The sequence below is a fragment of the Camelus bactrianus genome, chromosome 5 (assembly GCF_048773025.1).
Source record: "Camelus bactrianus isolate YW-2024 breed Bactrian camel chromosome 5, ASM4877302v1, whole genome shotgun sequence".
NCBI classification, from domain to species: Eukaryota; Metazoa; Chordata; class Mammalia; order Artiodactyla; family Camelidae; genus Camelus; species Camelus bactrianus.
In genome coordinates this window covers 57601361-57627121 of record NC_133543.1, presented here as the reverse complement: position 1 = coordinate 57627121, position 25761 = coordinate 57601361, and the positions used below count along the sequence as shown (strand labels likewise).

Here is a 25761-nt window from a genome sequence, read left to right as displayed (position 1 = left end):
TACATTCCCAAGAAGCTATTTGAAGGTGAATGCTTTCATGACACAAATATAACTCTGAAAATCAGCCTGACAGACTAAAGACATAAAAGGCAATTTCCAGTGTTCATGCTCTGTCATTTATCTTGATTTATAACAACTTACCCAAGGTAACATCTCAATATACAAGGATTTAAAATACATAAAAATTGTTTAAGGATTGAGCCTTTTGGGTAATTTTTTTCCCCAAGAGATAAGTGTCAATCAGACAAGCACAGAGGGGAAGACACCCTATTCCCTGATTATTGAGCAGCACTAGGCAGCATCCCTCAAACCATGTACCTCCTTGGGTTGAAGACCAGAAAGGGCTGCAGTCAGAGACTGGGTTGGAAGAAGCCTCAGAGTAGGGTTACAGCAGTCTTCCTCAGCTGCTTTCTCTGGGAATCTTGGGTGGTCCAGAGTCCCATACAACCCCTTTGGAACTGGTGCAGTTTGTTCCTTTCTTGATATTCACTTAGTGGAAGGTTCCTTGTCTGGTCTCATCCAGAACACAGCTTTGGCAAACTTCTCAGGAAGAGAGAAGAATGTATGAGTACATGAAGTCAGTCACTTGATAGTTTAGCATTTAAATACCCTACTGAAGTCACTTTTTAGCTGTAAAAGGGGACTAGGAACTATACCACATCTCACTACTTCCTAACATCTACTCACAACTATTACTCAGGGAAAGAAGTTCAAATTCTACTACCCCAAACCAAGGTGGCTGTTTTAACAGGAAAATAACAACCAAAAAAAGTAAGGGGGTAAAATGGATAGAGGGTATGGCCCAGTGGTAGAGCACATGCCTAACATGCATGAGGTCCTGGGTTCAACCCCCAATACTACCATTAAAAAAATTTTTTTAATTAGTATTCCATCAAAGCTGGGCCCTTACGTGATACATAGATTGAATTAATTCATCCATCTCTATTTCCTAATGAACTTAGCTTTGGGATATCATGGTTTGGCTGCTTCTTTTTTCCATCTGTAATATGCAGAATAAGGTGATTATTAAGATGAAACATAATATACAGGAATAGTCTAATAGAGTGCCATGCAACAAATACGGTTGATGTTGGCTCCAAAATGTATACGTAGAAAATATTTATATGCAGCAATACTATTCAGGAGGCAGATAACGTTTGTGCATTGAAGTCTCTAATTATATAGCAAAGACATGCTTTTACTTGAACTGTTTATCTTGGGTGATAGCAAGGCCAATGGAAATCACAGACTATGAAAGAATCCCCTCATCCCAGGCCACCAGGAGAGGCACTGTGTATGGCAGATATTCATAAATTATAGCGAATTTTATTATCTTGAAAACTGCACATTTACTACTGCCTCACTAGGATAAACCAGTTTTGTCTTTTGCTACCTTCTCTACTTCTTGACTGAAAAATTGTATTCATCTCCCCCAAATTCTACAGTCTCCAGGTCAGCCTAAACTATTGGTATGTTTTTTATTAGTGACCCAATATAATTTTATAAATAATTAAGTCCCTAGTTTCTCACTGCACCATAATAGGCACTATTAAATTGAAAAGAATATATACAAAAATAGCCCCAAGGTAGTAACACGGAATCTAGAGCATCTATTCCAAATACATAACAAAGGAACAAAAGAAAATCCAGAATAGTTTCTTGTACAGTCCAGCGAATCTCCATAGAGATCTTCAAACTAAGAATTTGAGGGGCAAAAATTAAACTCTAGGAATTTCTTTTCTTTTCTTTTTTTAAAACTGAAGGAAAAGCCACTGTTTATCAGCATAATGATATCCAAAAACATTACTAAAGCCTGGTAAGTACAGGTTGGGTCTCTTTCTCTCTGTCTCACTCACACACACACACCCAGACTGACGACTTAAACAGGTTTGCACAGTTACAAGTGTAGCAGTGCATAGAAAAAAGGAACACTTTGGGCCGAGCTTCCTCCCCCGCCCCACCCTTCTTGGAAAACACGATGTCATAGATTTGTCCAATGTTTCTACCTTGTAGAGACATCTGGAGGATCAAGAGCCAAATTTAAACGCTAATATGTGCTCAGTAATATTTGTTGCTATGGAAAAAGCGGGGCTGGGCAGAGGGGCTTGAAACGAAAGCCAGTCCTCTCCAAGTACCAGATAAAAACCAAAGCATTTTTTCCTGTTGCCAACCTCTGGAAACGGCAATATAAGAAGTCCTAGACGCTGCACTATTTTTGTTCCTACAAAATGTGCCCTCGGGGCAGCCCAAAGACAGAAGCTCTACTCTAATTTGGGGAGAACACCAAGCTGACATTCCTTTTTCCATTTCCGTTTCCTTCACTAAAACAACACTATTTGTATGCACTGCATAGTTTATAAGGCTCAAAAACGCAAAGGACTTCGGTCTGTAAACCTTCCGCCCTGCGCCAGAGACCGAGGTGGCATAACGGGTAGCCAACAAGGGAAGGCACTGCATTTACCAGACGAAAGGAAGGCTACTATAACCTCACCTCCTCGCGTCCAAGGGTCCGTCCAGCAGAGACTACGCCTCCCAGCATACAGCGCGGCCACGCCCGACGGCGGCGCGATCGGACCGGTGCATGCCGGGAAATAGTTCCCGCCTCTGACGGCCGGCGGGCGTTTCCTTTCCCCTCTGAGTGGCGCCGCTCACACTCTAGTCTTCAGGGACCAGGCTAATAATAGAGACACTCGCATTAGTGACTCTTTCCAACTAGGTTGGTCCTTCTGCTGCAAAGTAACTGTGGGAGCACGCCCCAAAACCCCACAAAAACGCCATTCTTCACAGGCTTCCGTTTCCGGTTGGCCTGTTGCCGTGGTAACGAGCACGCACAGCCACCGCGGCGGTTATGGCGGGGCTGGGCGGTGCGCAGATCCCCGACGGGGAGTTCACCGCGGTCGTGTACCGGCTCATCCGGGATGCCCGCTACGCCGAGGCGGTGCAGCTGCTGGGCGGAGAGCACCAGCGGAGCCCGAGGAGCCGCGCCGGCCTGTCGCTGCTGGGCTACTGCTACTACCGGCTGCAGGAGTTCGCGCTGGCGGCCGAGTGCTATGAGCAGCTGGGCCAGCTGCACCCGGAGCTGGAGCAGTACCGCCTGTACCAGGCCCAGGCCCTGTACAAGGCCTGCCTTTACCCAGAGGCCACCCGCGTCGCCTTCCTCCTCCTGGACAACCCCGCCTACCACAACCGAGTCCTCCGTCTCCAGGCCGCTATCAAGTACAGCGAGGGCGACCTGCCCGGGGCCAGGAGCCTGGTGGAGCAACTACTGAGTGGGGAAGGGGGAGAAGACAGCGGGGGCGAGAATGAGCTCGATGGCCAGGTCAACCTGGGTTGTTTGCTCTACAAGGAGGGACATTATGAAGCCGCGTGTTCCAAGTTCTCTATGGCCCTGCAGGCTTCAGGCTACCGGCCTGACCTTTCCTACAACCTAGCTTTGGCCTATTACAGCAGCCGGCACTATGCCCCGGCGCTGAAGCATATCGCCGACATTATTGAGCGTGGCATTCGCCAGCACCCAGAGCTGGGTGTTGGCATGACCACCGAGGGCATTGACGTTCGAAGTGTTGGCAACACCTTAGTCCTTCACCAGACTGCTCTGGTGGAAGCCTTCAACCTCAAGGCTGCCATAGAATACCAATTGAGAAACTATGAGGCGGCCCAGGAAGCCCTCACTGACATGCCACCTAGGGCAGAGGAAGAATTAGACCCTGTGACACTGCACAATCAGGCGCTAATGAACATGGATTCCAGGCCTACAGAAGGATTTGAAAAGCTACAGTTTTTGCTGCAACAGAACCCCTTTCCTCCAGAGACCTTTGGCAACCTGTTGCTGCTCTACTGTAAATATGAATATTTTGACCTGGCAGCAGATGTCCTGGCAGAGAACGCCCATTTGACTTACAAGTTCCTCACACCCTATCTCTATGACTTCTTGGATGCCATGATCACCTGCCAGACAGCTCCTGAAGAGGCTTTCATTAAGCTGGATGGGCTGGCAGGGATGCTGACTGAACAGCTCCGGAGACTCACTATACAAGTGCAGGAAGCAAGACACAACAGGGATGATGAGGCTGTCAAAAAGGCAGTGAATGAGTATGATGACACCCTTGAGAAGTATATTCCTGTGTTGATGGCCCAGGCCAAAATCTACTGGAACCTTGAAAATTACCCAATGGTGGAAAAGATCTTCCGCAAATCAGTGGAATTCTGTAGTGACCATGATGTGTGGAGGCTGAATGTGGCTCATGTTCTGTTCATGCAGGAAAACAAGTACAAAGAAGCCATAGGTTTTTATGAGCCCATCGTCAAGAAGCATTATGACAACATCCTGAATGTCAGTGCTATCGTGCTGGCTAACCTGTGTGTTTCATATATTATGACAAGTCAAAATGAAGAAGCCGAGGAGTTGATGAGGAAGATTGAAAAGGAGGAAGAGCAGCTCTCCTATGATGACCCGGACAAGAAAATCTACCATCTCTGCATTGTGAATTTGGTGATAGGGACGCTTTATTGTGCCAAAGGAAACTATGACTTTGGTATTTCTCGGGTTATCAAGAGCTTGGAACCTTATAGTAAAAAACTGGGAACTGATACCTGGTATTATGCCAAAAGATGCTTCCTGTCCTTATTAGAAAACATGTCTAAACACACAATCATGCTTCATGACAGTGTTGTTCAAGAATGTGTCCAGTTTCTAGAACACTGTGAACTTTATGGTAGGAACATACCTGCCGTTATTGAACAACCCCTGGAAGAAGAAAGAATGCATATTGGAAAGAATACAGTCACATATGAATCCAGACAATTAAAAGCTTTGATTTATGAGATTATAGGATGGAATATATAGTAATGTCTGATAGTGGCTTTATAATGGCTTTATATCTATGTTTTTCACTGTTTTATCTGTAGTTAGTTATTGGCATTTTTACATTTGTTATGTGTTTAACTTTATATACTTTAAAATTTTAATAAAAATAATCTTTGTATAATCTTCCCAAAGTGAAATATATTAACTTTTATACCTAGGCTTATGAAAAACTCAAAACTGTATGGAGACATAGTGTCTAGTAACTTGTTAGCACCTCTGTTCCCTGTCGTTTGTTATCATTTGTGCTTTGTTGTATTTTGCGAGCTCTGCACAAGGATTACATTATCCAGGGACTTTGCACTGTTGAGCCCAGAACTCGGGAGTTAATGTATAGGATTTCTAGGCTTTTAATAATAATCTTAGGGATTGTGTGTCCTAATCTGACAACTTTCCCTCTTAACTATGTTAATTTGTAATGAATATATATTATATAGAGTTTAGGATGTTTTGTCAGTGTTTTTTGATATAAATGTAACATTTTATGTAACCAAAATACCTTACATTATAAATGTTTAGGTTTTTATTTTTTAATGTGCAGGAGTCAGTGGGAAACCTTGTGCCTTTAACAAAGTTATGGTGCTGTGGTTGTAGAGACAATAAACAATTGTCAAAAGAATTTTACATGGTTTTCTTTTGTTCTATTTGTTAATAATTTGAATATATGAGCAAGTTATACTGTTACTGTTTTTAATAACTCTGCTCTCATTTATCTTTAACAATGAGGAATAGCAGAAGTATCCTGAGAACTCAGTTCTTAATTCCTGCCTTTGTGTTTGCAATTTAGGATATATTAATACTGGAGTTGTTTCCATGTTGTAGCCTCGGGTAAGGAAAAATCTACACTATTCCCATGACCCCACCAAACCTCTCTTCGACCTCCATCACAGATGAAAAGTTCAATCCTGAAACCTCATCTGGTAGATTCATAATGTTAGGTTCATGCCCACAACCCTTCCAATGAAAACCCCAGTCACTCTGCATAGGCATTTTATTTTCTGAACCATATAAGAACTTTATTTTTTGTTTCCCCATCCCTTTTCTCTCCATAAATCTGTCAACTCCAAGTCTTGACCTGGCTTAGAAAAAAGCGAAGTAGGTTAAATGATATGAAATTGCTGATTTTGGAAGTTTTTAAACTACAAAACTAGCAAATTTTTATGGTTCAACCAAATGGCTTTCTACAGAAAGATAGTGAACCCTTGCTAGAATAAGATGATTTTTTTTCCTTCAAGGAGAAATTACTTAGCCACATGGGTACCCAGATAGGGACCCACACAGGTACTCCATAAGTCCTCTGTAATGTGACCACCTGGGTGCTCAAATTCTATTAGATCTATCAGAAAATGTGGCTTACAGACTTCAGACAATACTATAGAGCTACAGTCATCAAGACAGCATGGTGTTGGTACAAAAACAGACATATAGACCAGTAGAACAGAATAGAGAGCCCAGAAATGAACCCACAAACTTTTGATCAACTAATCTTCGACAAAGGGGGCAAGAATATACAATGGAATAAAGACAGTCTCTTCAGCAAATGGTGTTGGGAAAACTGGACAGCAGCATGTAAAGCAATGAAGCTAGAACACTCCCTTACACCATACACAAAAATAAACTCAAAATCGGTCAAAGACTTAAACATAAGACAAGATACAATAAACCTCCTAGAAGAAAATACAGGCAAAACATTATCTGACATACATCTCAAAAATGTTCTCCTAGAACAGTCTACTCAAGCAATAGAAATAAAAGCAAGAATAAACAAATGGGACCTAATGAAACTTACAAGCTTCTGCACAGCAAAGGAAACGATAAGTAAAACAAAAAGACAACCTACAGAATGGGAGAAAATTTTTGCAAATGAAACCGACAAAGGCTTGATCTCCAGAATATATAAGCAGCTCATACGACTTAATAAGAAACAAGCAATCAACCCAATCCAAAAATGGGCAGAAGACCTAAACAAGCAATTCTCCAAGGAAGACATACAAATGATCAATAGGCACATGAAAAAATGCTCAGTATCACTAATTATCAGAGAAATGCAAATCAAAACTACAATGAGGTATCACCTCACACCAGTCAGAATGGCCGTCATTCAAAAATCCACAAATGACAAATGCTGGAGAGGCTATGGAGAAAGGGGAACCCTCCTACACTGTTGGGGGGAATGCAGTTTGGTGCAGCCACTGTAGAAAACAGTATGGAGATTCCTCAAAAGACTAGGAATAGACTTACCATATGACCCAGGAATCCCGCTCCTGGGCATATATCCAGAAGGAACCCTACTTCAGGATGACACCTGCACCCCAATGTTCATAGCAGCACTATTTACAATAGCCAAAACATGGAAACAGCCTAAATGTCCATCAGTGGATGACTGGATAAAGAAGATGTGGTATATTTATACAATGGAATACTACTCAGCCATAAAAACTGACAACATAACGCCATTTGCAGCAACATGGATGTTCCTGGAGAATGTCATTCTAAGTGAAGTAAGCCAGAAAGAGAAAGAAAAATACCATATGAGATTGCTAATATGTGGAATCTAAAAAAAAAAAAATCAAAAACAAACAAAGCATAAATATAAAACAGAAACAGACTCATAGACATAGAATACAAACTTGTGGTTGCCAAGGGGGCGCAGGGTAGGAAGGGATAGAAGGGATTTCAAAATTGTAGAACTGATAAAGAAGATTATACTGTATAGCACAGGGAAATATACACAAGATCTTATGGTAGCTCACAGAGAAAAAAATGTGACAATGAGTGTGTATATGTCCATGAATAACTGAAAAATTGTGCTCTACACTGGAATTTGACACAACATTGTAAAATGATTATAAATCAATAAAAAATATTAGAAAAAAAAGAAAATGTGGCTTACTGGGGAGGATATAGTTCAAGTGGTAGAGTGAATGCCTAACATGCACAAGGTCCTGGGTTCAACCTCCAGTATCTTCTCTAAAAACAAATAAATAAATGAACCTAATTAACCCCCCCCAAAATTAAAAATTAAAAAAAAAGAAAACAAACAAACAAAAAGAAAATGTGGCTTATTATGAAGTCCAATGGTTTTGAATTTATAGCATTTTAAATCTTAATTATGTAAGCTAATACCATTAACCATTGATGTTTGAGCCCATATTTGGAAGACAGTCAATGTTTAATGACCTCTCATTTCATAGCGTAATTCTATCTCTGGGAAATGTTCTTTGTTTAACAAGTTTTGTTCTATAAGTGTTGCTGCTGCTTTGTGCAGTAGCTCTGTGCCCTCTCAATCTTCATAGCCCTTTAAGATTTGGAAAGTAAATGAACTGAAATCTTATTTTCAACAGCCATGTTCAAATTCTGGGTTTTTTTTTTTTTTTCACATTTCCTCTAAACTATTTAAAAAAAAAAAAAAGCATAAAGTGTAAGTAACTTTAACCACCCAAAAGCAAATGTTTTCCAGATTCCCTTTTGCAAATAGCCCAGCCTTTATTCAACCACACTTTATTTACCCAGGTGCTGTGTGTCTGTGGTTTGCATGTATGTGTAATTTAGCTTCTCAGAACATAAAAAGCTTTTCAGAACAGTTTTTAACCCGTTGCCGCTGGGCACTTGGGATTTCCTGGTTAGCAATACATCAGGAAATCCTGACTGCTCCTACCACTGAGTAAAGGAGTAAAGGTCAGTCATGGCATTTGTCCCTTTCCTTACACTGGCTCTCCAGAGAGGCTCCCACCAAGATTGATAAATTGCTGCCTGGTGACAGCAAAGACTCATGAACCACGCCTGCAAAACTGGCCAGCAGAGCCTGGAGGAGACTGGAATGGTGAGGGCATTCTTAGCTCCCCAGACACTTATTGTCCTTTATTTTTAGGATATACTTCTTTTACACTCACCTTCAAAGTACTCAGCTGTGCTTACTGATACCATAAGGCAAATGATTTTACGATGACCCCATGTTTTGCCATTTGAAGGATGGCTTTCATTCAAAAGCTCTAATGAAAAGCTTTGTTCTATGCTCCTAGAACTTTATGTACTCAGTGAGAAAGGCACTTTTCTTGACAAAAAAACAGAAAATTCCCTATACTTCTGAAGCTTTTACTCCTTTAAGATTTCTTCATGATACCTGGTAGTGTATTTTAAAGGGATCAAATGTTAAATCCAGTATTTCATAATCTTAGTCAACCTTCCAGCTCCACACAAATGTTCAGAATATAAGCATGTGTTTGTTGTATACAAATAGCTATTTCCATTTTTTCAGACATAAAAACTTGATCTTTCTGTGCAGAATGACCAAGCAGACTCATTCGATCAGTGACATGACATATGTGCAAAAGGATTCATATTCTTTATGACAGCTTCTCTTTCAGTCTGGCCTCAGCTGTGGCACGAATGTTCACACTAATGCCATCTGTGAAGGTCAGGTGTACAGTGGCTAACTATGACCCAGTCACGAGAAGCAGATAACCGGGAATTGGGAAAACTGCAGGGATGTAGGGAGGTCACTGAGCAATGAGAGAGCTGTGATTACAGATGATACTCTCAGAGGGGTGATGTAGGAACATATAGGTATGGACTCTCAGGCCACCTGAGCACCTCAGATGGAATCCAAACAATTGTCAGTGAAAGGTTTGGCCCGAGGTCAGAACAATTTGTTTGTTTGTAGAGGGCTATGGGGTAGATGCCCAAATAAACAAGCTTACTAGGAAAAGTGAGGTAAGAAATGGTACATGGCTTGGAGGAGGGGAAGCTTTAAGGGAGCAAACTTCTGACCTTCTGCTCTATAATTCTTGCTTGAGCTCCCTTCCACACTGGCATACGGAGGGTCAGCAGTGCTGGAAGTCTGTCCAGGTAAGCAGTGTGGCTGTCTACACCACCTGACTTTAAAAGGATAACATCACCAAAGGAAACCTTTTATTTCAGGTGAACATCAGCATTTTCAAATACAACTTTTTTGTCTTAGGTTCCTTAGGAAGTCTTTTTTTAAATGACTGGATGATCTGGAAACATCTGAGAGGTTGTGCTTTCCTTAGAGTGTTCTCTGCCACATTGAGTAGCTTTCTAGCAATGGTGTGACTTGCAGCTCACTATCCACCATTCACTGACTGCCTCTTATCCCTTGTTGACCTATATCGCTGGGAATAACATGACATTTGGGGCTTTCTTTTCACTTATCGGGCTATACCCTTAGTATTAGTCAAATGGCACATTTTGTGATGAGCCAGCAACTCTGGATTCTTGGTTGTCCAACCACATAATCACCATGACTGTAACCACTAGATACTAAACTTACACCTTAATTCTAATTACAAAATATATGCAACTTTTTGAGAACTCTAATGTAGCTCAAACCCTTCAGCAGCAACCTTATTTCTTAAATTAGCAGTTTTAAGGAACTGTGACTTTTTAAGGAACTGTGACTTTCTAAAGAACCTAGATTGGCCTTAGAGCATAATAAAAAGTTTCTTTGATCTTAAATAGTTCTTTAGATTTCCAGTCTCTCTACAGGAAGATGTATAGTAACAGGTTATTCTTACATTTTTAAGTACAGCTCAAAGGAGTACAATATTAAAGTCATAAAAACATAAATTTATTAAGTCCATCAAATGCAGCAACTTCCCTTTATGAGTTTCAAATTAAACTTATAATCATCAGTGCAAGAACTTGTGGATTAAACATTTGCAGAGCACCACAGCATCTGGGACAACAGGCTTTCTGGTATTTCTATGGTGGGTAGTGATGAAGACAGCAGTTCCCCCTCTGCAGTTAGGAGGCTCCGTTTCCTTACTTGTGGCCTTCTGTGGAGGGCAATTGCTAATAATCTACTTTAAAAAGCAGAAATTCTTTATACATCAGACTGACTACCCAGCACATCCAGCCTGGAGCAGGGAAGCAGCCAGTAGAGAGGCACTGGATACTGTCAGACCCGGCTCCATATCTGGGCAATACCACTGCCCAGCCACTAACAGTGGGTGTTACTCCACATCGCTAAACCTCAGTTATTTTACTGGTAAAAAGAGGATGATACGACTCACTTCACAGGGTTGTGATAACAATCATTACCTCTTGTCTAGGGTTAAGTGCCCAGCACAGTGTCTGGCTAATAAGAGGTAAGTTAAAAAGTTAATTATTAATGCAATAATTAACTCTAGGGTAGCGTTTGGCAAAAATACAGAGAATCAATCAGAATCACTGGGACTGAGTTAGAAGGGACCTCAGAAATTTCCACTTTACAGAAGAAAATATTAGGCCCAAAATGGAAAAGTGACCACCTGAAACTAACATTGTAAATCAACTACACTTCAATAAAGAATAAAATTTTAAAAAAAGTGACTTGCAGTGGGTAGAAACAGAGCATCTACATTTCCAGAATAGACTCCACTGTATTCTTATACTTAGAACTCCACCTCCTGCAAAGTTATTTTATAGCTTTACAGTGACAGATTTCAGCCATTTAAAAAAAATTATCTTCCCAGCTCTAATATTGGTACAATGAGCCACAAAGGATGTGACAGAATTTTGCAAGAAAAGATTTAGAGGTTGTCCATCAGCCAATACTATGTCCAGTCAACAGATCGCATCAGAAAATGCAGCACAGGATGGGTTTATGAGTATATATGTATTTTCTCTTTTTTAATGGAGGTACTGGGAATTGAACCCAGGACTTCACGCATGGTAGGCATTCTCCCTTCCACTGAGCTGTACCCACCACCCCCGGTTTATGAGTATATTGAAAAGAAAGAGACATGCCTCTAAGGGCAAACACAAGCAAAAGTAAACATGATGGCAGTTAAGATTCCATTTGTTTTTCCAAAAGGTAGCACAGGAAATTGGGGCAGCAAGCTTTCTTAAAGGATTTCAGTCTGGCAGCTGACGATGTTAAGTCAAGTAAGCATAACTGCATGTTTAATGTTTGTCTGGCATAAATGTCAATTCATTGGAAAAAAGCCTATTTGTTGACAAAATGTAAAAATAATAGCATGTCAAGTGGAAACATAGCTGCCTGAACCCTGCATGCTCTTTATGGATGTGTTACTGGGCGGGCCCTTGTGGTATGTTACAGACACCTGCCATTCCTTGGATGAGAATCCAGACAGTACGTGTCTCAATTCTGCTGATGACCCAAAGCTGGATGGCACAAAAAATATTCTGGGTAAGAGGCAAATTCCAAAATTTTGAAAATCTGGAATGAAATACAGTAAGATACAAATTTTAGTTAAGAATAAGTACAAGTAATGAGGCTTTAAAAGTTCAGCCTCCAGGGAGATGTGGCCAAAATGGCACATGCAGAAAAGATAAACTCAGTTCAAGTTCAGTGTGAGGTGACAGTGCAGTGTCCCCAGAAAATGCACTAGCGACTAAGGAATATTGGAATAAGGAATCAGGAAATCATTAGTGCTGTTCTGGAACATACAACACTGTGACACCAGATCTTTACGAACATCAGATAGGCACAAATGATGAGGTTAGGATGGTGAAGCATCTAGAACTGACACAAGCAAAAGCTGACTGGGAAGACCTGAGGGAACAGGAGCCGTCCTTAAATACGTGGAAATCTGCCCTTCAATAGAGCAACTGGACAATTCTTTACAACTAGAGAAAACAGAAGTTAAATTAATGGATAGAAGAGGAAGACAGATTTCAGTCTAATAAGCAAAAACCTCTTAATTCCTGAAAAATCTCAGAAACTGAGAAAAGGCTTGCTGGAAAGGGAATAAATTCTCATTTTGTCACAGCAAATATACAGGAAGACTGGTTATCCATTTGTGACCTGAGGGATGGGGAGGTTAGATAGCAATTATGTTTGGGAAAAAGTAAGATGAGATGATTTCTCAGGTTCATTCAGTCTAAGCCTTGTATCAGGCAGGTAGAAAACTGCTTTCTTTAAGTAAATACTGTAAGAGCTAAAATTTTAGTGTGGCAAGTGATTACTGAAATGTATCAAGTCAGACTGGGTTCAACAGGTCTGATCCTCAGTCATTTCAGAGCCTAGATGGCTACAACCTTTTCTCCAATGTGGGAACCACAGGCAGGGACAAAATCAGTATCCTTCACTATCAGGGAGGCTACTTAATGGGACAGACTGTACCCTATTTATTCTCAGTATATCTTGATGCTGTCAGCAAAGATTAAATGGAATCAACATTAAAAAAAAAAAAAACACTTTCTGTAACAATGAGTGGTTTTGGTATTGTTTTATTTTTTTTCCCAGCACATCTTAAAAATCACACATGGGCATTTGCTTATAGAACAGTACAGTCTAGGAAAAGCAATAAAAGGAGAATCTAAACATACACTGAAAGCACAGTATATAGGCTATGTGTTGAGCCCTTGTGGAAAATAGTATGGCTCAGTCTGAATTGACAAAGCTATGCTGGAATCTCTCAGAAATTTTCCCTCCCACCTCATATCCAATTTAAGACTACCAATAAAAAGAGAAGAATTGTTGGTATGCATTAGTTACAGCAGTATAATGGCTTACATACAAGTGCTTACCCACATGTGGTTCCCAAAAGATGACTACAGTACTGGCAGGAATACGTACTGCCTTGGAGGAAGACTCAGGATAAGATATTATTCAAGTCAAGTTGTATCAGAGCCAAAGTATTTCACAGGCTTAGCAAAAAAGGACAAAAATTGAGAAATATAACCTACACATATTTCTTATAAGATTTATCATTGTTTGGAAACAGAAATATTCATTATTCTGAAGGCACCATCACACAAAAAAGGACTGACACACAACATAAGGAATAGGTACCCCAGCCCACCCTCCCTACTCCAGGCTGTGCTCCTCAGGGAGCTATGTGAGCAAACATCCCGAATGTGTAGTGGGTGTCTCCGGGACTGAGTGAGTATGCCCCACCCACCAAGTCACATCCTAGGGCTACTAAGTTGGGATAGTAGGAATGAAAATGCAAGACGTAGAGTACATGTAAATCCCAATGACTGAACAGGTGTATGTGAGAGTACAGGTCCACCACACAGTTAGTTAAATATGCTAAAAAAGGTGATCGAAACCAACACTGGGGAAAGGATGTTCCGTGTTTCTGCATACAACTACTTAATTCCTGATGTGTTCTTGAAGAGGAAGAGCCTTGAATTGCTAAACAATCTGTCTCTAAAGACTCATCCTCTCCCACCCATTTTAAATAATGGCTATCTCATGGGGAAAAAAAAAATCCCAACAAGGCACTGTGAGCTTTGGGGAATATTCTTTAAATAGCTCAAAAAATAATTATTTTAGAAACTGTATACTAGCACAAGAATTTCATGTCCTTTTTGGATACATGAACAACATTACTTTAGGAGGTAAACCATATGTTTCACAGGGTACTCATGCTGTTTGTGAAAAACAATGCCAACAATAAGATGCCTTAAAAACATGTATATATGCTGCTTAGAAATCCACACTAAAAACATTGTTTTTTCCTTCTCTCTCTGTTAGATTTGAAAGTTCAGAGTCTTTGAAAAACATTCTTAATGATACTTAATGAGTTATTTTTGTTTCTTGTGGGGAAAAAAAGTATAAAATAATCTTTGGGAACCAAAAAAGAAATCTTTTCATACTCACAGAAGTAAAATTACTTAATTCTGTGATGGTTCTTTGGCTTGAGTGTTCTGTTTATCAGTGGTCCTTACTCACGTTTGTTAAGGAATTGTTGTGGTTAGAAGAGCACGAAGTGCTCATTCTTTGAGGATCTTCCAAGGTTCAAATGGGAATGCTTCAGGTGCACAGGAGACTAAACACCTCCTAGGAATATAATATTGATTTAGAATAATTAGAGAGTAATAAAACCTAGCTAACAACATACTCAGCTATAAATCCAAAAGGATTTAGTTATATTTAGGTTGCACCGATTATACTTCATTAATAAAATTATAAAAATTAATTTTGTTTTCAAATCAGTGGAAATATGAAGATGAAAAACTAAAATTCAAAGAAAAACTCAGATGCAAAGAAGAACAAAGGGCTTCACACTCCCTCTAAAGAAAAAAAAAATCTTAGACCCAGGTCCATTTTATTAATAACATGTTTCTATAATCTTTGACATTACAGGTAGTTTTTACAGTTAAATATCACACTAAAGACAAACACTGTTTGGCTTAGGGAGCAGAAAGCTGAGTAACTTACATCCTTCATGTCAGACACCACATTTCAATAGTTTAAAACAATCTTTTACAGTTTCTAGATTTCAGCATCAATGTATACATTATTTCCTTCTCAGGAAGTTGTAATTAATAAGGATTAAATGTATATATTGACATGTGGCTCATTTGGGAACGTGAAGCCTTGAGCAAAGACCAAGATTCGTAACTCGTAAAGCCAACTGTGGTGCTGGATTCTTCAATCCTAACCTGGCACTTATTTTCCGCTTTTCTCCACCATGAGCTAAGTCCTAATTAAAATCAAAGCTGCTAAAGATTAAGTGGTAAACAAAAAACTACTAAAGCTGTCCTTAACTCCTGTCTCAGTGTTTCTTAAAATGTAGATATGCTTTCCACAGAATTCTATCTTGCCTGCTTTAAGCACCAGCATACGCAGTTTGTGAATGGATCTACAATAGTTTGTGTTCTCCATTTACATAGAACAGATGTTCAACCAAACTCAGCCCATTTGAACAGCCAAGGTTACAGGCTTCAGCTTGGGACCACAGGGCTTCTCTGATCAGGTATGTTTAAAAAGTTGCAACTATAAAAGAATATGACAACGGAAAATCTCTGGAGCCAACATGCAAAAGGCATTTTGAAAAATGAAAGCGAGGACTCAGCAGTTACTAAGAGAATATTCTGAAAAAGAGGTTTTCTTGCAACCATCTGTATCTTGCATCATACACACACCGATGGAAGCTCATCCTTCATTGTGCTTTTGTTTTCCAAAATGCATCAACACAGCTACATATACTAGAAGGCTTCCAGCTTCACAAATAGCTTTTAAGTAATAGTACTACAATATGAAAGCGTTTAGGAAGAAAACTCCCAATTCTCTGAAGAGGAAAGAATTTAATCCTTTTTCTTTGTGGCAAATGCTGGGCACAATAAACATGTGGCTTCTGCAATTCTTACTAAACTAAAAAAGTTCATGTTACTCAGCATGAGACTAAACTCACTCATGCACTGTCAAGTGCACCAAACATTAAGGCAACAGTTCTCTAAGGGTCAGTAAAGCCTGTTCACTCTGAGTCTTTAATATTCAATGTCATTTCTCAGTAGCAGCAAGTTCCCATTCCCACTAAAACCCCAACCCAGATATGATATCTTCAAATAAAATATTAGAAATATGACTAATTTAAGAAAGACAAGTCGGTGTTATGCAGTACTGAAAACCAAATAGTCTACATAAACAAACTTACTCAAAATGAGTTAAGATGCCTCACATAAACAATGTTCCCCAGATTTTAAGAAGCCATTTTCAGATATTTCAGAAATATGAGGCAAGGTTTTAAGTACTTCTGTGCATATTCAAGAACTCAGCTCTCCACAAATGCTAAGTATATGCTGAAGCACCTCTCAGAAGCGGGTGTGAAAGTGGGGAGAGGCTTTCTGGTTTACTAAATCAGAGTGAAACAGTACTGAAGAGTGTTCATGTGTTTCTAAATGATCCCTGTAGAAATGATTCCAACTGCAAAATGTAGTCCTCACTGTAAAATCAAGGCTGGGGAGTTGTGCATACATGGGAGAAGAAAAACAAAAGCATAAATCACTAATTTCCATAAGGTTCAAGTAGAATAGTGAACTAGTGAACCCAACAATTTCCGGTGTTACATTTGTAGTTTCCTAATATCATATACAGATTTCTGAGGTTGCTGAAATCTGAACTTCCTGGGAAAGAACGTTGTAACAATCACGTGCAAAGGAATTGATCTACTTATGAATCTGTAAGTTTTATTAAAAAAATTACTCAGAAACATGTATACACTCCATTGAGATTAGTACTGTATTAATTTTGACATTTTGATAATCATTAATAATTTTGATAACAGAGAAATTACCTTCATGAATAGATGTATTTTTTAAAGCTGAGATTTTTATAATTCTAGAGGTCAGTGTAATTTCCCCATCAAATATCCAACTATTTCAGATATCAAGGGCTTTAAGTAAAGATCTCCTGGAAATTTTATAATTAAAAATAAATCACCAGTGAAGAGAGGCAGCTTCTAATAAATAAATAGTTTCTGTTGTTAAACGAATGTTTCATTTTGATTTGCTTACAGATTTAAGTTTATTAGTTTGAGGCCAATTTTATTTGTTAAAAATTATTTATCATTTTGAAGTCTTAAAAATATCATTTTGTCAGTTTTAGATTTTTACTTTTCTGGTTAAGGCTACTTCAGATATAAAAGGTATCAAACTGCCCAAAAATACTCTGGAGCTGTTGCTACACAGACAGTGTGTCCTTTTAAAGGATCGTCTGCATTTTGACTTAACATTAGCTGATCAAATATTAATTTTAAAAAATTATCAAAAGTTAGGTATTGCATTAAGAAAAGAATCCATCTCAAAATATGAATCATGAACCTTGACAGACAGTGACTCAAAGTAATCTTTTCATTTATTTTAATGTCTAGGTTTGAATGTAAAAATGTTTGTTAAATGTGGTTAATGCTCTCCCTTTTAAGAAATATATTTTAAACTTTTGATTATGGCATGTTTATTAATTTTTTTTAAATTTAGGTTAAACCAGTAATTCAAAAAAAAAAGCATTAAACTATTATTAAGAACTAAATTGAAACTTTACTTTTACATGAAAATTTATCAAGTTGTTTAGGTTAATTTTTTTTTAAAGGGGTTTTGTCATTGAAACGGGTTGAGGTTTTCAAATTCAGTAGCTGAATGATGACTGTGTTTCTTTAGCCCAACAATTCTTTGAACTGGAGACATTCAGTTTAAGGAGCTTTCCTTCTGCTCCCATCGCAGCTTCTTCTGAGTCTCAGCAACAAGAATGTGAAATGAGAAACATTAGGACTCTATGCTGAATAAAGGCATTCCTTTCGTGGCAAATCTGTTCTTCACGTACAATGAGTGATAAGTCAGCTTTTCTTATAAAACATATTATGAATGAATTAGGATTTAACAATGTTATCTCAGTGATACAAATATAACTCATACCTCAGTAGAAACAGAAACATGGAGAACAAAAATCATGTCCCCTGACAGAACAAATCATCTAAGGATTTAAGGTTTTATAACTATACTAATTTCAAAGAAAAATGTAGGCCAAGCACCTTACAGAACTGAAGACATCCTAAGTAAGAGATTGCCTATATTCTTTCATGGGTACCCTCCCATAATGGCCTACTTACACTAGAATGCACTCTTAAAAAAACACACATGCATATCACTCCTCGGTAGAATCTTTCCCTAGATAGCTGCTTCCCAGAAACTTTTAAAAAGAGGCTAGAGAAACAATAGATGACACCAAATTCTGCCTTGTTCTCAAGAAGAAGCATCAATACAAAACAGCTGGCAGCATCTTCTTCTGAAATGACAACTGGCAGCCTGACTGAAATTTGAAATGACAACCAGTTGGCTGTAAACTGATGTACCTACAATGAGAGAGATTTAGGAAGACCATCTGTCAATCCATAGATGTAGGAACAAAACAAACTACAGAATGGAACAAACTTATTTTAAACCAACAAACAAATGTAGCTGAAATAAAGTCCATGATATATTTGATTACTGGTATAACCGTAGTTAAAGATTTCAAAAAAAAAAAAAAAGTGACATTTTTCATAACAATAGTAATGGATTTATAAAAGGTTTCTGTTTCCAAAGATGTTATTGGGGTCCACATATTCCTTGACAGACTTCAGCATCCCAAAGCCGACATCAGAGATACTTTCCTTTAGCCACTGCTTCCGTAACTTGCCCACTGGAAAAACAAAATCAAAAATGCTTCAATATACACTACGATGCTGGGAACCAATCAATCTTGTGACCATGAATGAGCAAACACTGTGTGATAAATGCTTTTATTCAAAAATGAGAAATGTTTTGCTTTATTTGATTTATTGAGCCCACCAGACTATCAAGCTCATTAAGCCCAATGTATTCCCAAGGGAAGCCTGTGCTCCACAGTGTCTCCTTTCTCTGTAAACTAGAAAATGGAGATGAAGTAAGCTTGGACTGAGATTATGGCCCATTTTACAAGTAACAAAATGAGAAAAACATGCATTTCAAAAGAACCCATCTCCTGTCTTTAACAAAACATGCCAAAGTTTCAGAGAAAATGAAGTTAACTAAAGAAAAATATCATATCCAGATGAACTTGTTCGTTACACTATAGCAAAAATGACAGGATATATATTGCAAAATATTTTAAGGAGAACAAAAGCTTTAAGGAATTTAGAACATCTGAACCTTGGACTTAAGAAAAAAAAATCTGGGTATGAAGGTTTCCATTTTCTTTTCAAATGACTTTAAAATAAATCTGCATATTCAAATAATGGTTATTTTCTTCCTATTGTTTTTCCTGAAGTAGAGATTTTTTTAGGCACTAAATAAATCAAATACCTAAACCATCTTAAATTCAATTATCTGCTTTTATACACTGCGTAATGTTTCCCTTCTTTGTTTCTAGGTCTTGCTAATTTATTCTGAGAATAATGAAGTAATATAATGGTTAGCAGCATAAATTATATTTTAAAAGATACTCAATGAAAAAACATAACCTTTTCTAAGTAGAACTTTTGTAAGAAAGTTACATGTACTTAATCTATAAAAGTGGCATTAAAAAGCAAAGCAGGATGCTGATCTGTGGCAAAATCAATAAATCTTTTAATTTTCGGGTAGGACTATTTGTGGTTAGTACTTTTCAAATGTATTACTGTAATAACTGAATTCAAATGGTCATTTTCCACAAATTTTCATTAATGATCCAAAGTCATCAACAGTGATTTAATTGGCCAACTAAATTGGGAAGCCTTCTTTCATTAAAGTATTCAGCCTGTCATTCTAAAATGCACTCCCATTTATCAGGCTGTAGTGACACACCAGAGCATCTGCCTTTTGGAAACCGTAGGTACCATTTTAAGCTCAACTCAAAATGTCTTTTGTGTGCAGTTCTCCAGGAAACCATCAAATTGTCATTAAAATAATAAATAGCATCCCCAAAAGCAAAATATTTCTGCTTGGCTTCTAGAAATAAAAAAGCATTGCTGGTGTTAAGATGGGGGAAAAAAATCTTAAATTCAAAAGAAAAATTCTGGTTTTAAAAGAGCTCTAAAACCAGAAGCCAAACAGCACAAATTCTTATTCATGCAACCTCTACCACCTAAAAGCTGTTCTACCAGGTCCTCCTACTATCTCTCTATGGGACGGCTCACCACAATGCCCCAGCCTCAGTTTGCTCATCTGCAAAGGGATTAGAAACAACAGAATCTCTTCACCTCAAATATCTTAAGCATTTTTCAAAAAGCTACAAATTAGCTATTTCCAAGTTTGCTCCAAGGTATTAAAAAACAAAAAAACAAAAACAAAAACAAAAGCAAAAAAACCTCTACTCTGTGAGGAGTAGAAGTGGCATTACTATAAGCTGCTGACACTGAGGCAACTCAAGAAAGCAGGGTGAAGAGCAGTCAATGCCAGTCTCCACTGTTATCTGTAATATAGCTTCACTGAATGTGTCCTGTGGTTATGAATGTAATTGTCCTGAAAAGACTGCAAACAACTGCTCCAACAAGATGGGGCACATTAGAACCTCAGCAGGATGCCCAACAGCTAGCTTGTCTGCCTGGTTTTACACCTCTAGTAATAATGCAATTCCACAAGGAACTGAACCATCATCTGAGAAGCCACCCAACAGCCATTGCATATTTAATGAAGTCGCTCACCAAGCGCTGGAAAACAGAAGGTGCTTGGAGTGCATCATTAGTTCTGTCAGAAGGATAATTTACACATCTATCTTGTCAAATTTTCCATGGTTTATACTTTTACAATAATCAATCTAACATACATTTGATTAGTGAACTAGAAAGCAAAAAAAAAAAAAAAAAAAGGCAGTACAGGCAGCATAGATGTGGCCCCTCATAAACATATTTGATAAAAGAATTTAACCCCTTGATGCCTTGATGGCAGAGGTCTGTGAGCTTCTGCTAGTGATAAAAGATTCTGAACTGAGTTCAGAAATCGCAGTTTATGCAATTAAGGGGACTAGAAATCTTTTTGGTTTTCCTTAACAATTTATGTCTACTACATTGGAGGATAAAGGTAGCAACAGAAAACAGAGTTTAAGTGAAAATGCTTAATGAGTGTTTCTGATAAGCGATTACTGGAAACAGTCTTCATAAAATTCTAGAGAACCTTCTCTGGCTGTCTCAGATGAATTGATAAATTAAAAAAACAACAATGAAAGGCCTTAATACCAAGGAGGGATGCCACATTTCAAAGTAGAAGACTTTTATTCTAAAACTAAACAACAACAATAATGTCATTTGTACTGTCTTTATTTGCATTGCTAGGCATCAGAGAAGTTAGCTGACTGTACTAATCAGTACACGTGTAACACATGTGTGCACAACCATATAGGAGCTGCTTAAACATTTGCAGACTCATTTTCAGGAATGGAAGAAATGGTACTCCGTCCTTTATGTAGCATGTCATATTGGATGGGGAAATGGATGAATGAAAACAGCAAATAACAGGAGGCCAAAGACTATTTCAACATTCCTTGTATGCACAGTTATCCATGAAAAGGCATGTGTACATTCATATCACATGAAGCTTATTCCTCTTTCTAGACATGAATTATCTGATGTGGGATATTCATGACTACTGACTCAACTACATTCCTTTGACTTCTGATCCTCTAGAAGTATAAACCTAGCTTGAGAGTCAACACTAGAGCTACAAAAAGCCAAATCCATCATCTCTGAAAACAAGCAAGGACCCTATATACCACAATTCACAGTTTTTCTACATATACGATGCTCAAAGTACTTAAGCCAGATATTCAAGAGTCTTAGATGAATTTTTAAAGCTACAAAAAACATAGGCCAGCCAAATACTAAACATTATATAGAAAACTAATGGGAAGAAATTCCTTTTCTGCTTAAATTAAAAGTGGAGTTCACTTTTTTACAATTTAATTTCTTACAACATATATATAGACTGAATAAAATAAGTATTTTGTGTCCTTCCACAATATACAGTATATTTTAAAAAACTGTACTTTTGAAACAGAGAAAATAGAAGCTTTTGGGGTCAGTCTTTGAAATCACTGACTCAAAAGTTCCCTTTGGATGCTAACAGCTCCAAGAAAGAATGCATTTAGTGAGAAGATCAACAGCATAAAAGAATGAACAGACATATATACAAGGAGGATGGGTAACAGGAGTCTTGTGTGTTGAAAATGTGGACATGCATGGCCAGCCTAGCTACCAAAAATTATCTGGAACTATTCTTTATGGTTTAAGGGACTAAAGATTTAGCAGAAACTACCACATCTTAAAAGGGATATATGTAGGGTCTGCTAGCCAGAGTTCTTTTCAGCCAAATTTAAAACTTTTTGAATGATGAATTTGATTATAAAGTTGAAAAGATTTATCATATACTTACTTAAAAAACAAGTTATGAAATGAGTTGTACATTTAGAAGATTACTGAAGCTAAAGCTCAGAAGTAGAATTCAGCCAAAGCTAAAAGCACCTATTATTATAACAACCATATTTCGAAAGTTCTAATTTAAGCATCATGGATACTTCTTTAGCACTAGTCTACAGGTCAGATCTAAGAAAGAAAATCTAGACTTAGCTGCTTGTATGAATGATCTGAGCATTGACTCTGTATTTCAAGATTTAATTAAACCAACTAAACCACTGATGGATTATGTAAAGAACAAGTGCTAACGGGACACCAACCTCTTGCCAGGTGAGGTTCTTCTGGTCCCAAGAAACTGTACTGATGAGAATAGAAGAGCAATGGACAATTTCTGCTCTGTGGGGTATCTAGTGATCTGACTATGATGATGTTTTTTGGGAGGGAGTGGCGTCGGGTAGCATTCAACCTGAAAAGAGAATTTAGTTGTCCATTTGTTTGTGCTACAAGGCACATTTTTGTGTGCATGTTTGGTTTTGGTAGAGGTACATGATGAATGTCAGTCAACAGATCTCCAACTAAGGTATGCTAACATCCAGTTTTTAAAGGCATATAAGATGGGACTATGACTATCAAAGAGTCTAATTTAATGCTTAGCGGATACTTAAAGTCATGTTTGATTTCTTTATTAAGTCATCTATTTTCTACTACTAATGATACTTCTGATATCAAGATGACAATTTCATGGATACCACAGATTTTAACAAAGGAATTAAAATTTGATATAAGATTTTTCTCTTATTAAGTATTTTTAAATGTCAGTTTTCTTCATACTTAAGGTTTCATCTGTGCAGTTTATATAGTAGCTCTAGGATTTCAGAGATTCTTGAATAGGTTGTTAGAGATTATGAAACAGAAAAGTTTGAATTACTAAGATGATAACAGATCACTAGAGCTGGATTCAAACCATCTGTCTTCAGAACACAATCAAGTGCTAATTCTGCTAGAGGTCCCCAACAGATGGCTTGACACACTTAAAATTTAAACCAAGTGGCAATTAATGCCTATACAACAGAGTTGAAAGCAAGCAAAGAGGCCAAATAACATGAAATAGACAAGGATAGAAAAGAATAGAAAACATCATACGCTCCTTGAAGACTTGGGCCATGTTTTCTTCATTTTTGTAGCCCTGTTGCATAGTACAGTATATGCCACACAGTGAGAATTCAAAAAAATGTTAGTTAAAAAATACTGAACCACAGTTATCCATAAGCCACTTTAGATAAGGGGTAAGGATGCAAATATCTAGGAAAAGCAATCTAGGTTTCCGTAATTTCCTTTGGTTTTTATCTGCCTTGCATTCCCTATATTCTGACATTATTTCCTGGATGTATTCAGAGTTCTTCTATAGCAGCTAAGATATGAGAAGGTATGTCACAGAACTTAACTCTCATTTCCTTCAAATCTCTAGGAATCTTTGGACTATATCAATAGTTCTCAAAAGAGGCAATTTTGCACCCCAGAGGACATTTAGCAATGTTTAGAGACATTTTTGGTTGCAGTAACTGGGGTGAGGTTACCACTTTCTAGTGGGTAGAGGCCAGGGGATGCTGCTAAACGTACTACAACACACAGGGCAGCCCCCACAACAAAGAATTATCTAGCAAAAAATGTCAACAGTGCTAAGACCAAGAAATCCTGGACTATGCTTCCAAAGGTCTATCTCAGGAGCCCAGTTTCCAAAAAAGCAACATACCTTCACTGCTAAACCAACTGGATTAGCAGTAAATGACTTATTGCCATTGCAAGGTGACCTTATTCTAAATTTGAGCCTATTGACCAAATTGAAAGAAATTCTGGAAATAGTGGTATAGCAGACAGATGTTATACACTGAGAAATTCTACCATTAATGACAAATGTTACTTTATTTCAGAACTTAACTCCTAAAGACTTGAATCTAATGTCTACTGAAAAAAAACTTTTAAGTCATATTTTTGGAGCCATTTCCCCAGCCAATGTGTGAAAATACATGTGAAATAAAGCTTCACAAGACTGTCCAAAAGAACTTTCTGTGAGGACAGAATGTTCTGTATTTGCACTGTTTAACACAGTAGCCCCTAGCCACATGTGTGTATTAAGCACTTAAAAGGTGAATACTGTGAGAAAATGAATTTTTAATTAAATTAAATTAATTTAAATTTAAATAGCCACAAGTGCCCTAGTGGTTTCTGTGTCAGACAACAAAGAACATTAAAAATTAACTTTACCTAAAGTCACTTTTAACAGATCTTACACTTGAAAATATCTATTAGGATTAACTGTTTGCTAATCACCTTAAACTAACTTATAAAAAGTTAATTATTCCGTAACAACATGATAATGTAGTAGAGGTATCCTGAGACTAACAAACATCTAGTACTTAGAAGAGTCTTGGACATAAAATTGCTAGGAAGAAAAAGTTCTCTTTAGAGGTCCAAAGAAAAGTGGTATTGTCCAAACCATCCATTCTCTCCTGGTGGCTGAAGCTGGAAGCTACTACAGGTATATAAAGCACAAAATAAGAGATGGCAAACACAATGCTATCCCTGCCCTTTGCCTGGGACTGGGCACCTGTAATTGCATGGGTGGGAAGGCACAGGGATCAATACATTCTTACAACAGATTTTCTGTCAGCTCAAATCTTAGAATGTTTATCCTAAGATATAGCTGAAATAGTTAAGTGTTCAACTACATACAGTTCATTAAACTGGCTCTTACAGTCTGTTCCTAGAATCTCACTATTTACAACATTACTTCAGTGGAAAAATATTATAATCAACTTAAAAGTTTTGTGAGAAAAAGCCAGTCACAAAGAAGAAACTGAAGGAAAAAATTAAAGAGCAAGACAACCTTCCTGTTATCTTACCATAATCTGATAAAGATTCAATATTGGAAAGGCTATACTCATCTGGTAGCTATCAAAAGACCAAAATCATAACCAGCATATTGACACTGACATAGTCAAGATACAGAACATTTCCATCACCACAAGGATCCCCGCACTGCCTATTTATAGTCAACCCCCACCAACTCCTGGAAACCACTATCTGTTCTCTATCTCTCTAATTTTGTCATTTCAAACGTGTTACAGAAATAGGATCACAAAGTATATAATCTTTTGGGATTGGCTTTTTTTTACTCAGTGTAATTCCCTGGAGATATATCCAACTTGTTGCATGCATTCATGGTTCGTTTCTTCTTACTGCTGAGTAGTATTCATGGTATAGATGTACCACAGTTTGTTCACCCACTTAACAGCTGAAGGACACCTGGGCTGTCTCCAGTGTTGGCCTACCATGAGTAAATCTGCACTGAATGTACAT

At 37.9% G+C, this 25761-nt stretch overlaps 2 protein-coding genes across 2 annotated transcripts in view; one reads left to right on the top strand and one right to left on the bottom strand.

The window, feature by feature from the left end:
* The first annotated feature begins 2520 nt into the window (after window positions 1-2520).
* IFT70B (intraflagellar transport 70B) lies at window positions 2521-5529 on the top strand. The gene has a single exon (XM_045520383.2). The coding sequence runs from the start codon at window positions 2849-2851 to the stop codon at window positions 4844-4846; it is 1998 nt and encodes a 665-aa protein (XP_045376339.2). The 5' UTR covers window positions 2521-2848; the 3' UTR covers window positions 4847-5529.
* Window positions 5530-13041: 7512 nt separating this feature from the next.
* AGPS (alkylglycerone phosphate synthase) overlaps window positions 13042-25761 on the bottom strand; it is a 119878-nt gene continuing 107158 nt past the window's right edge. Inside the window, exon 20 of the mRNA XM_010959957.3 lies at window positions 13042-18737. Within this exon, the coding sequence (XP_010958259.2) occupies window positions 18616-18737 (122 nt within the window). The 3' untranslated portion in view covers window positions 13042-18615. The remainder of the gene's footprint in view (window positions 18738-25761) is intronic.

Excerpts from the sequence above, each read along its gene's own strand:
- IFT70B (XM_045520383.2), top strand. The coding sequence starts at position 2,849 with ATGGCGGGGCTGGGCGGTGCGCAGATCCCCGACGGGGAGTTCACCGCG.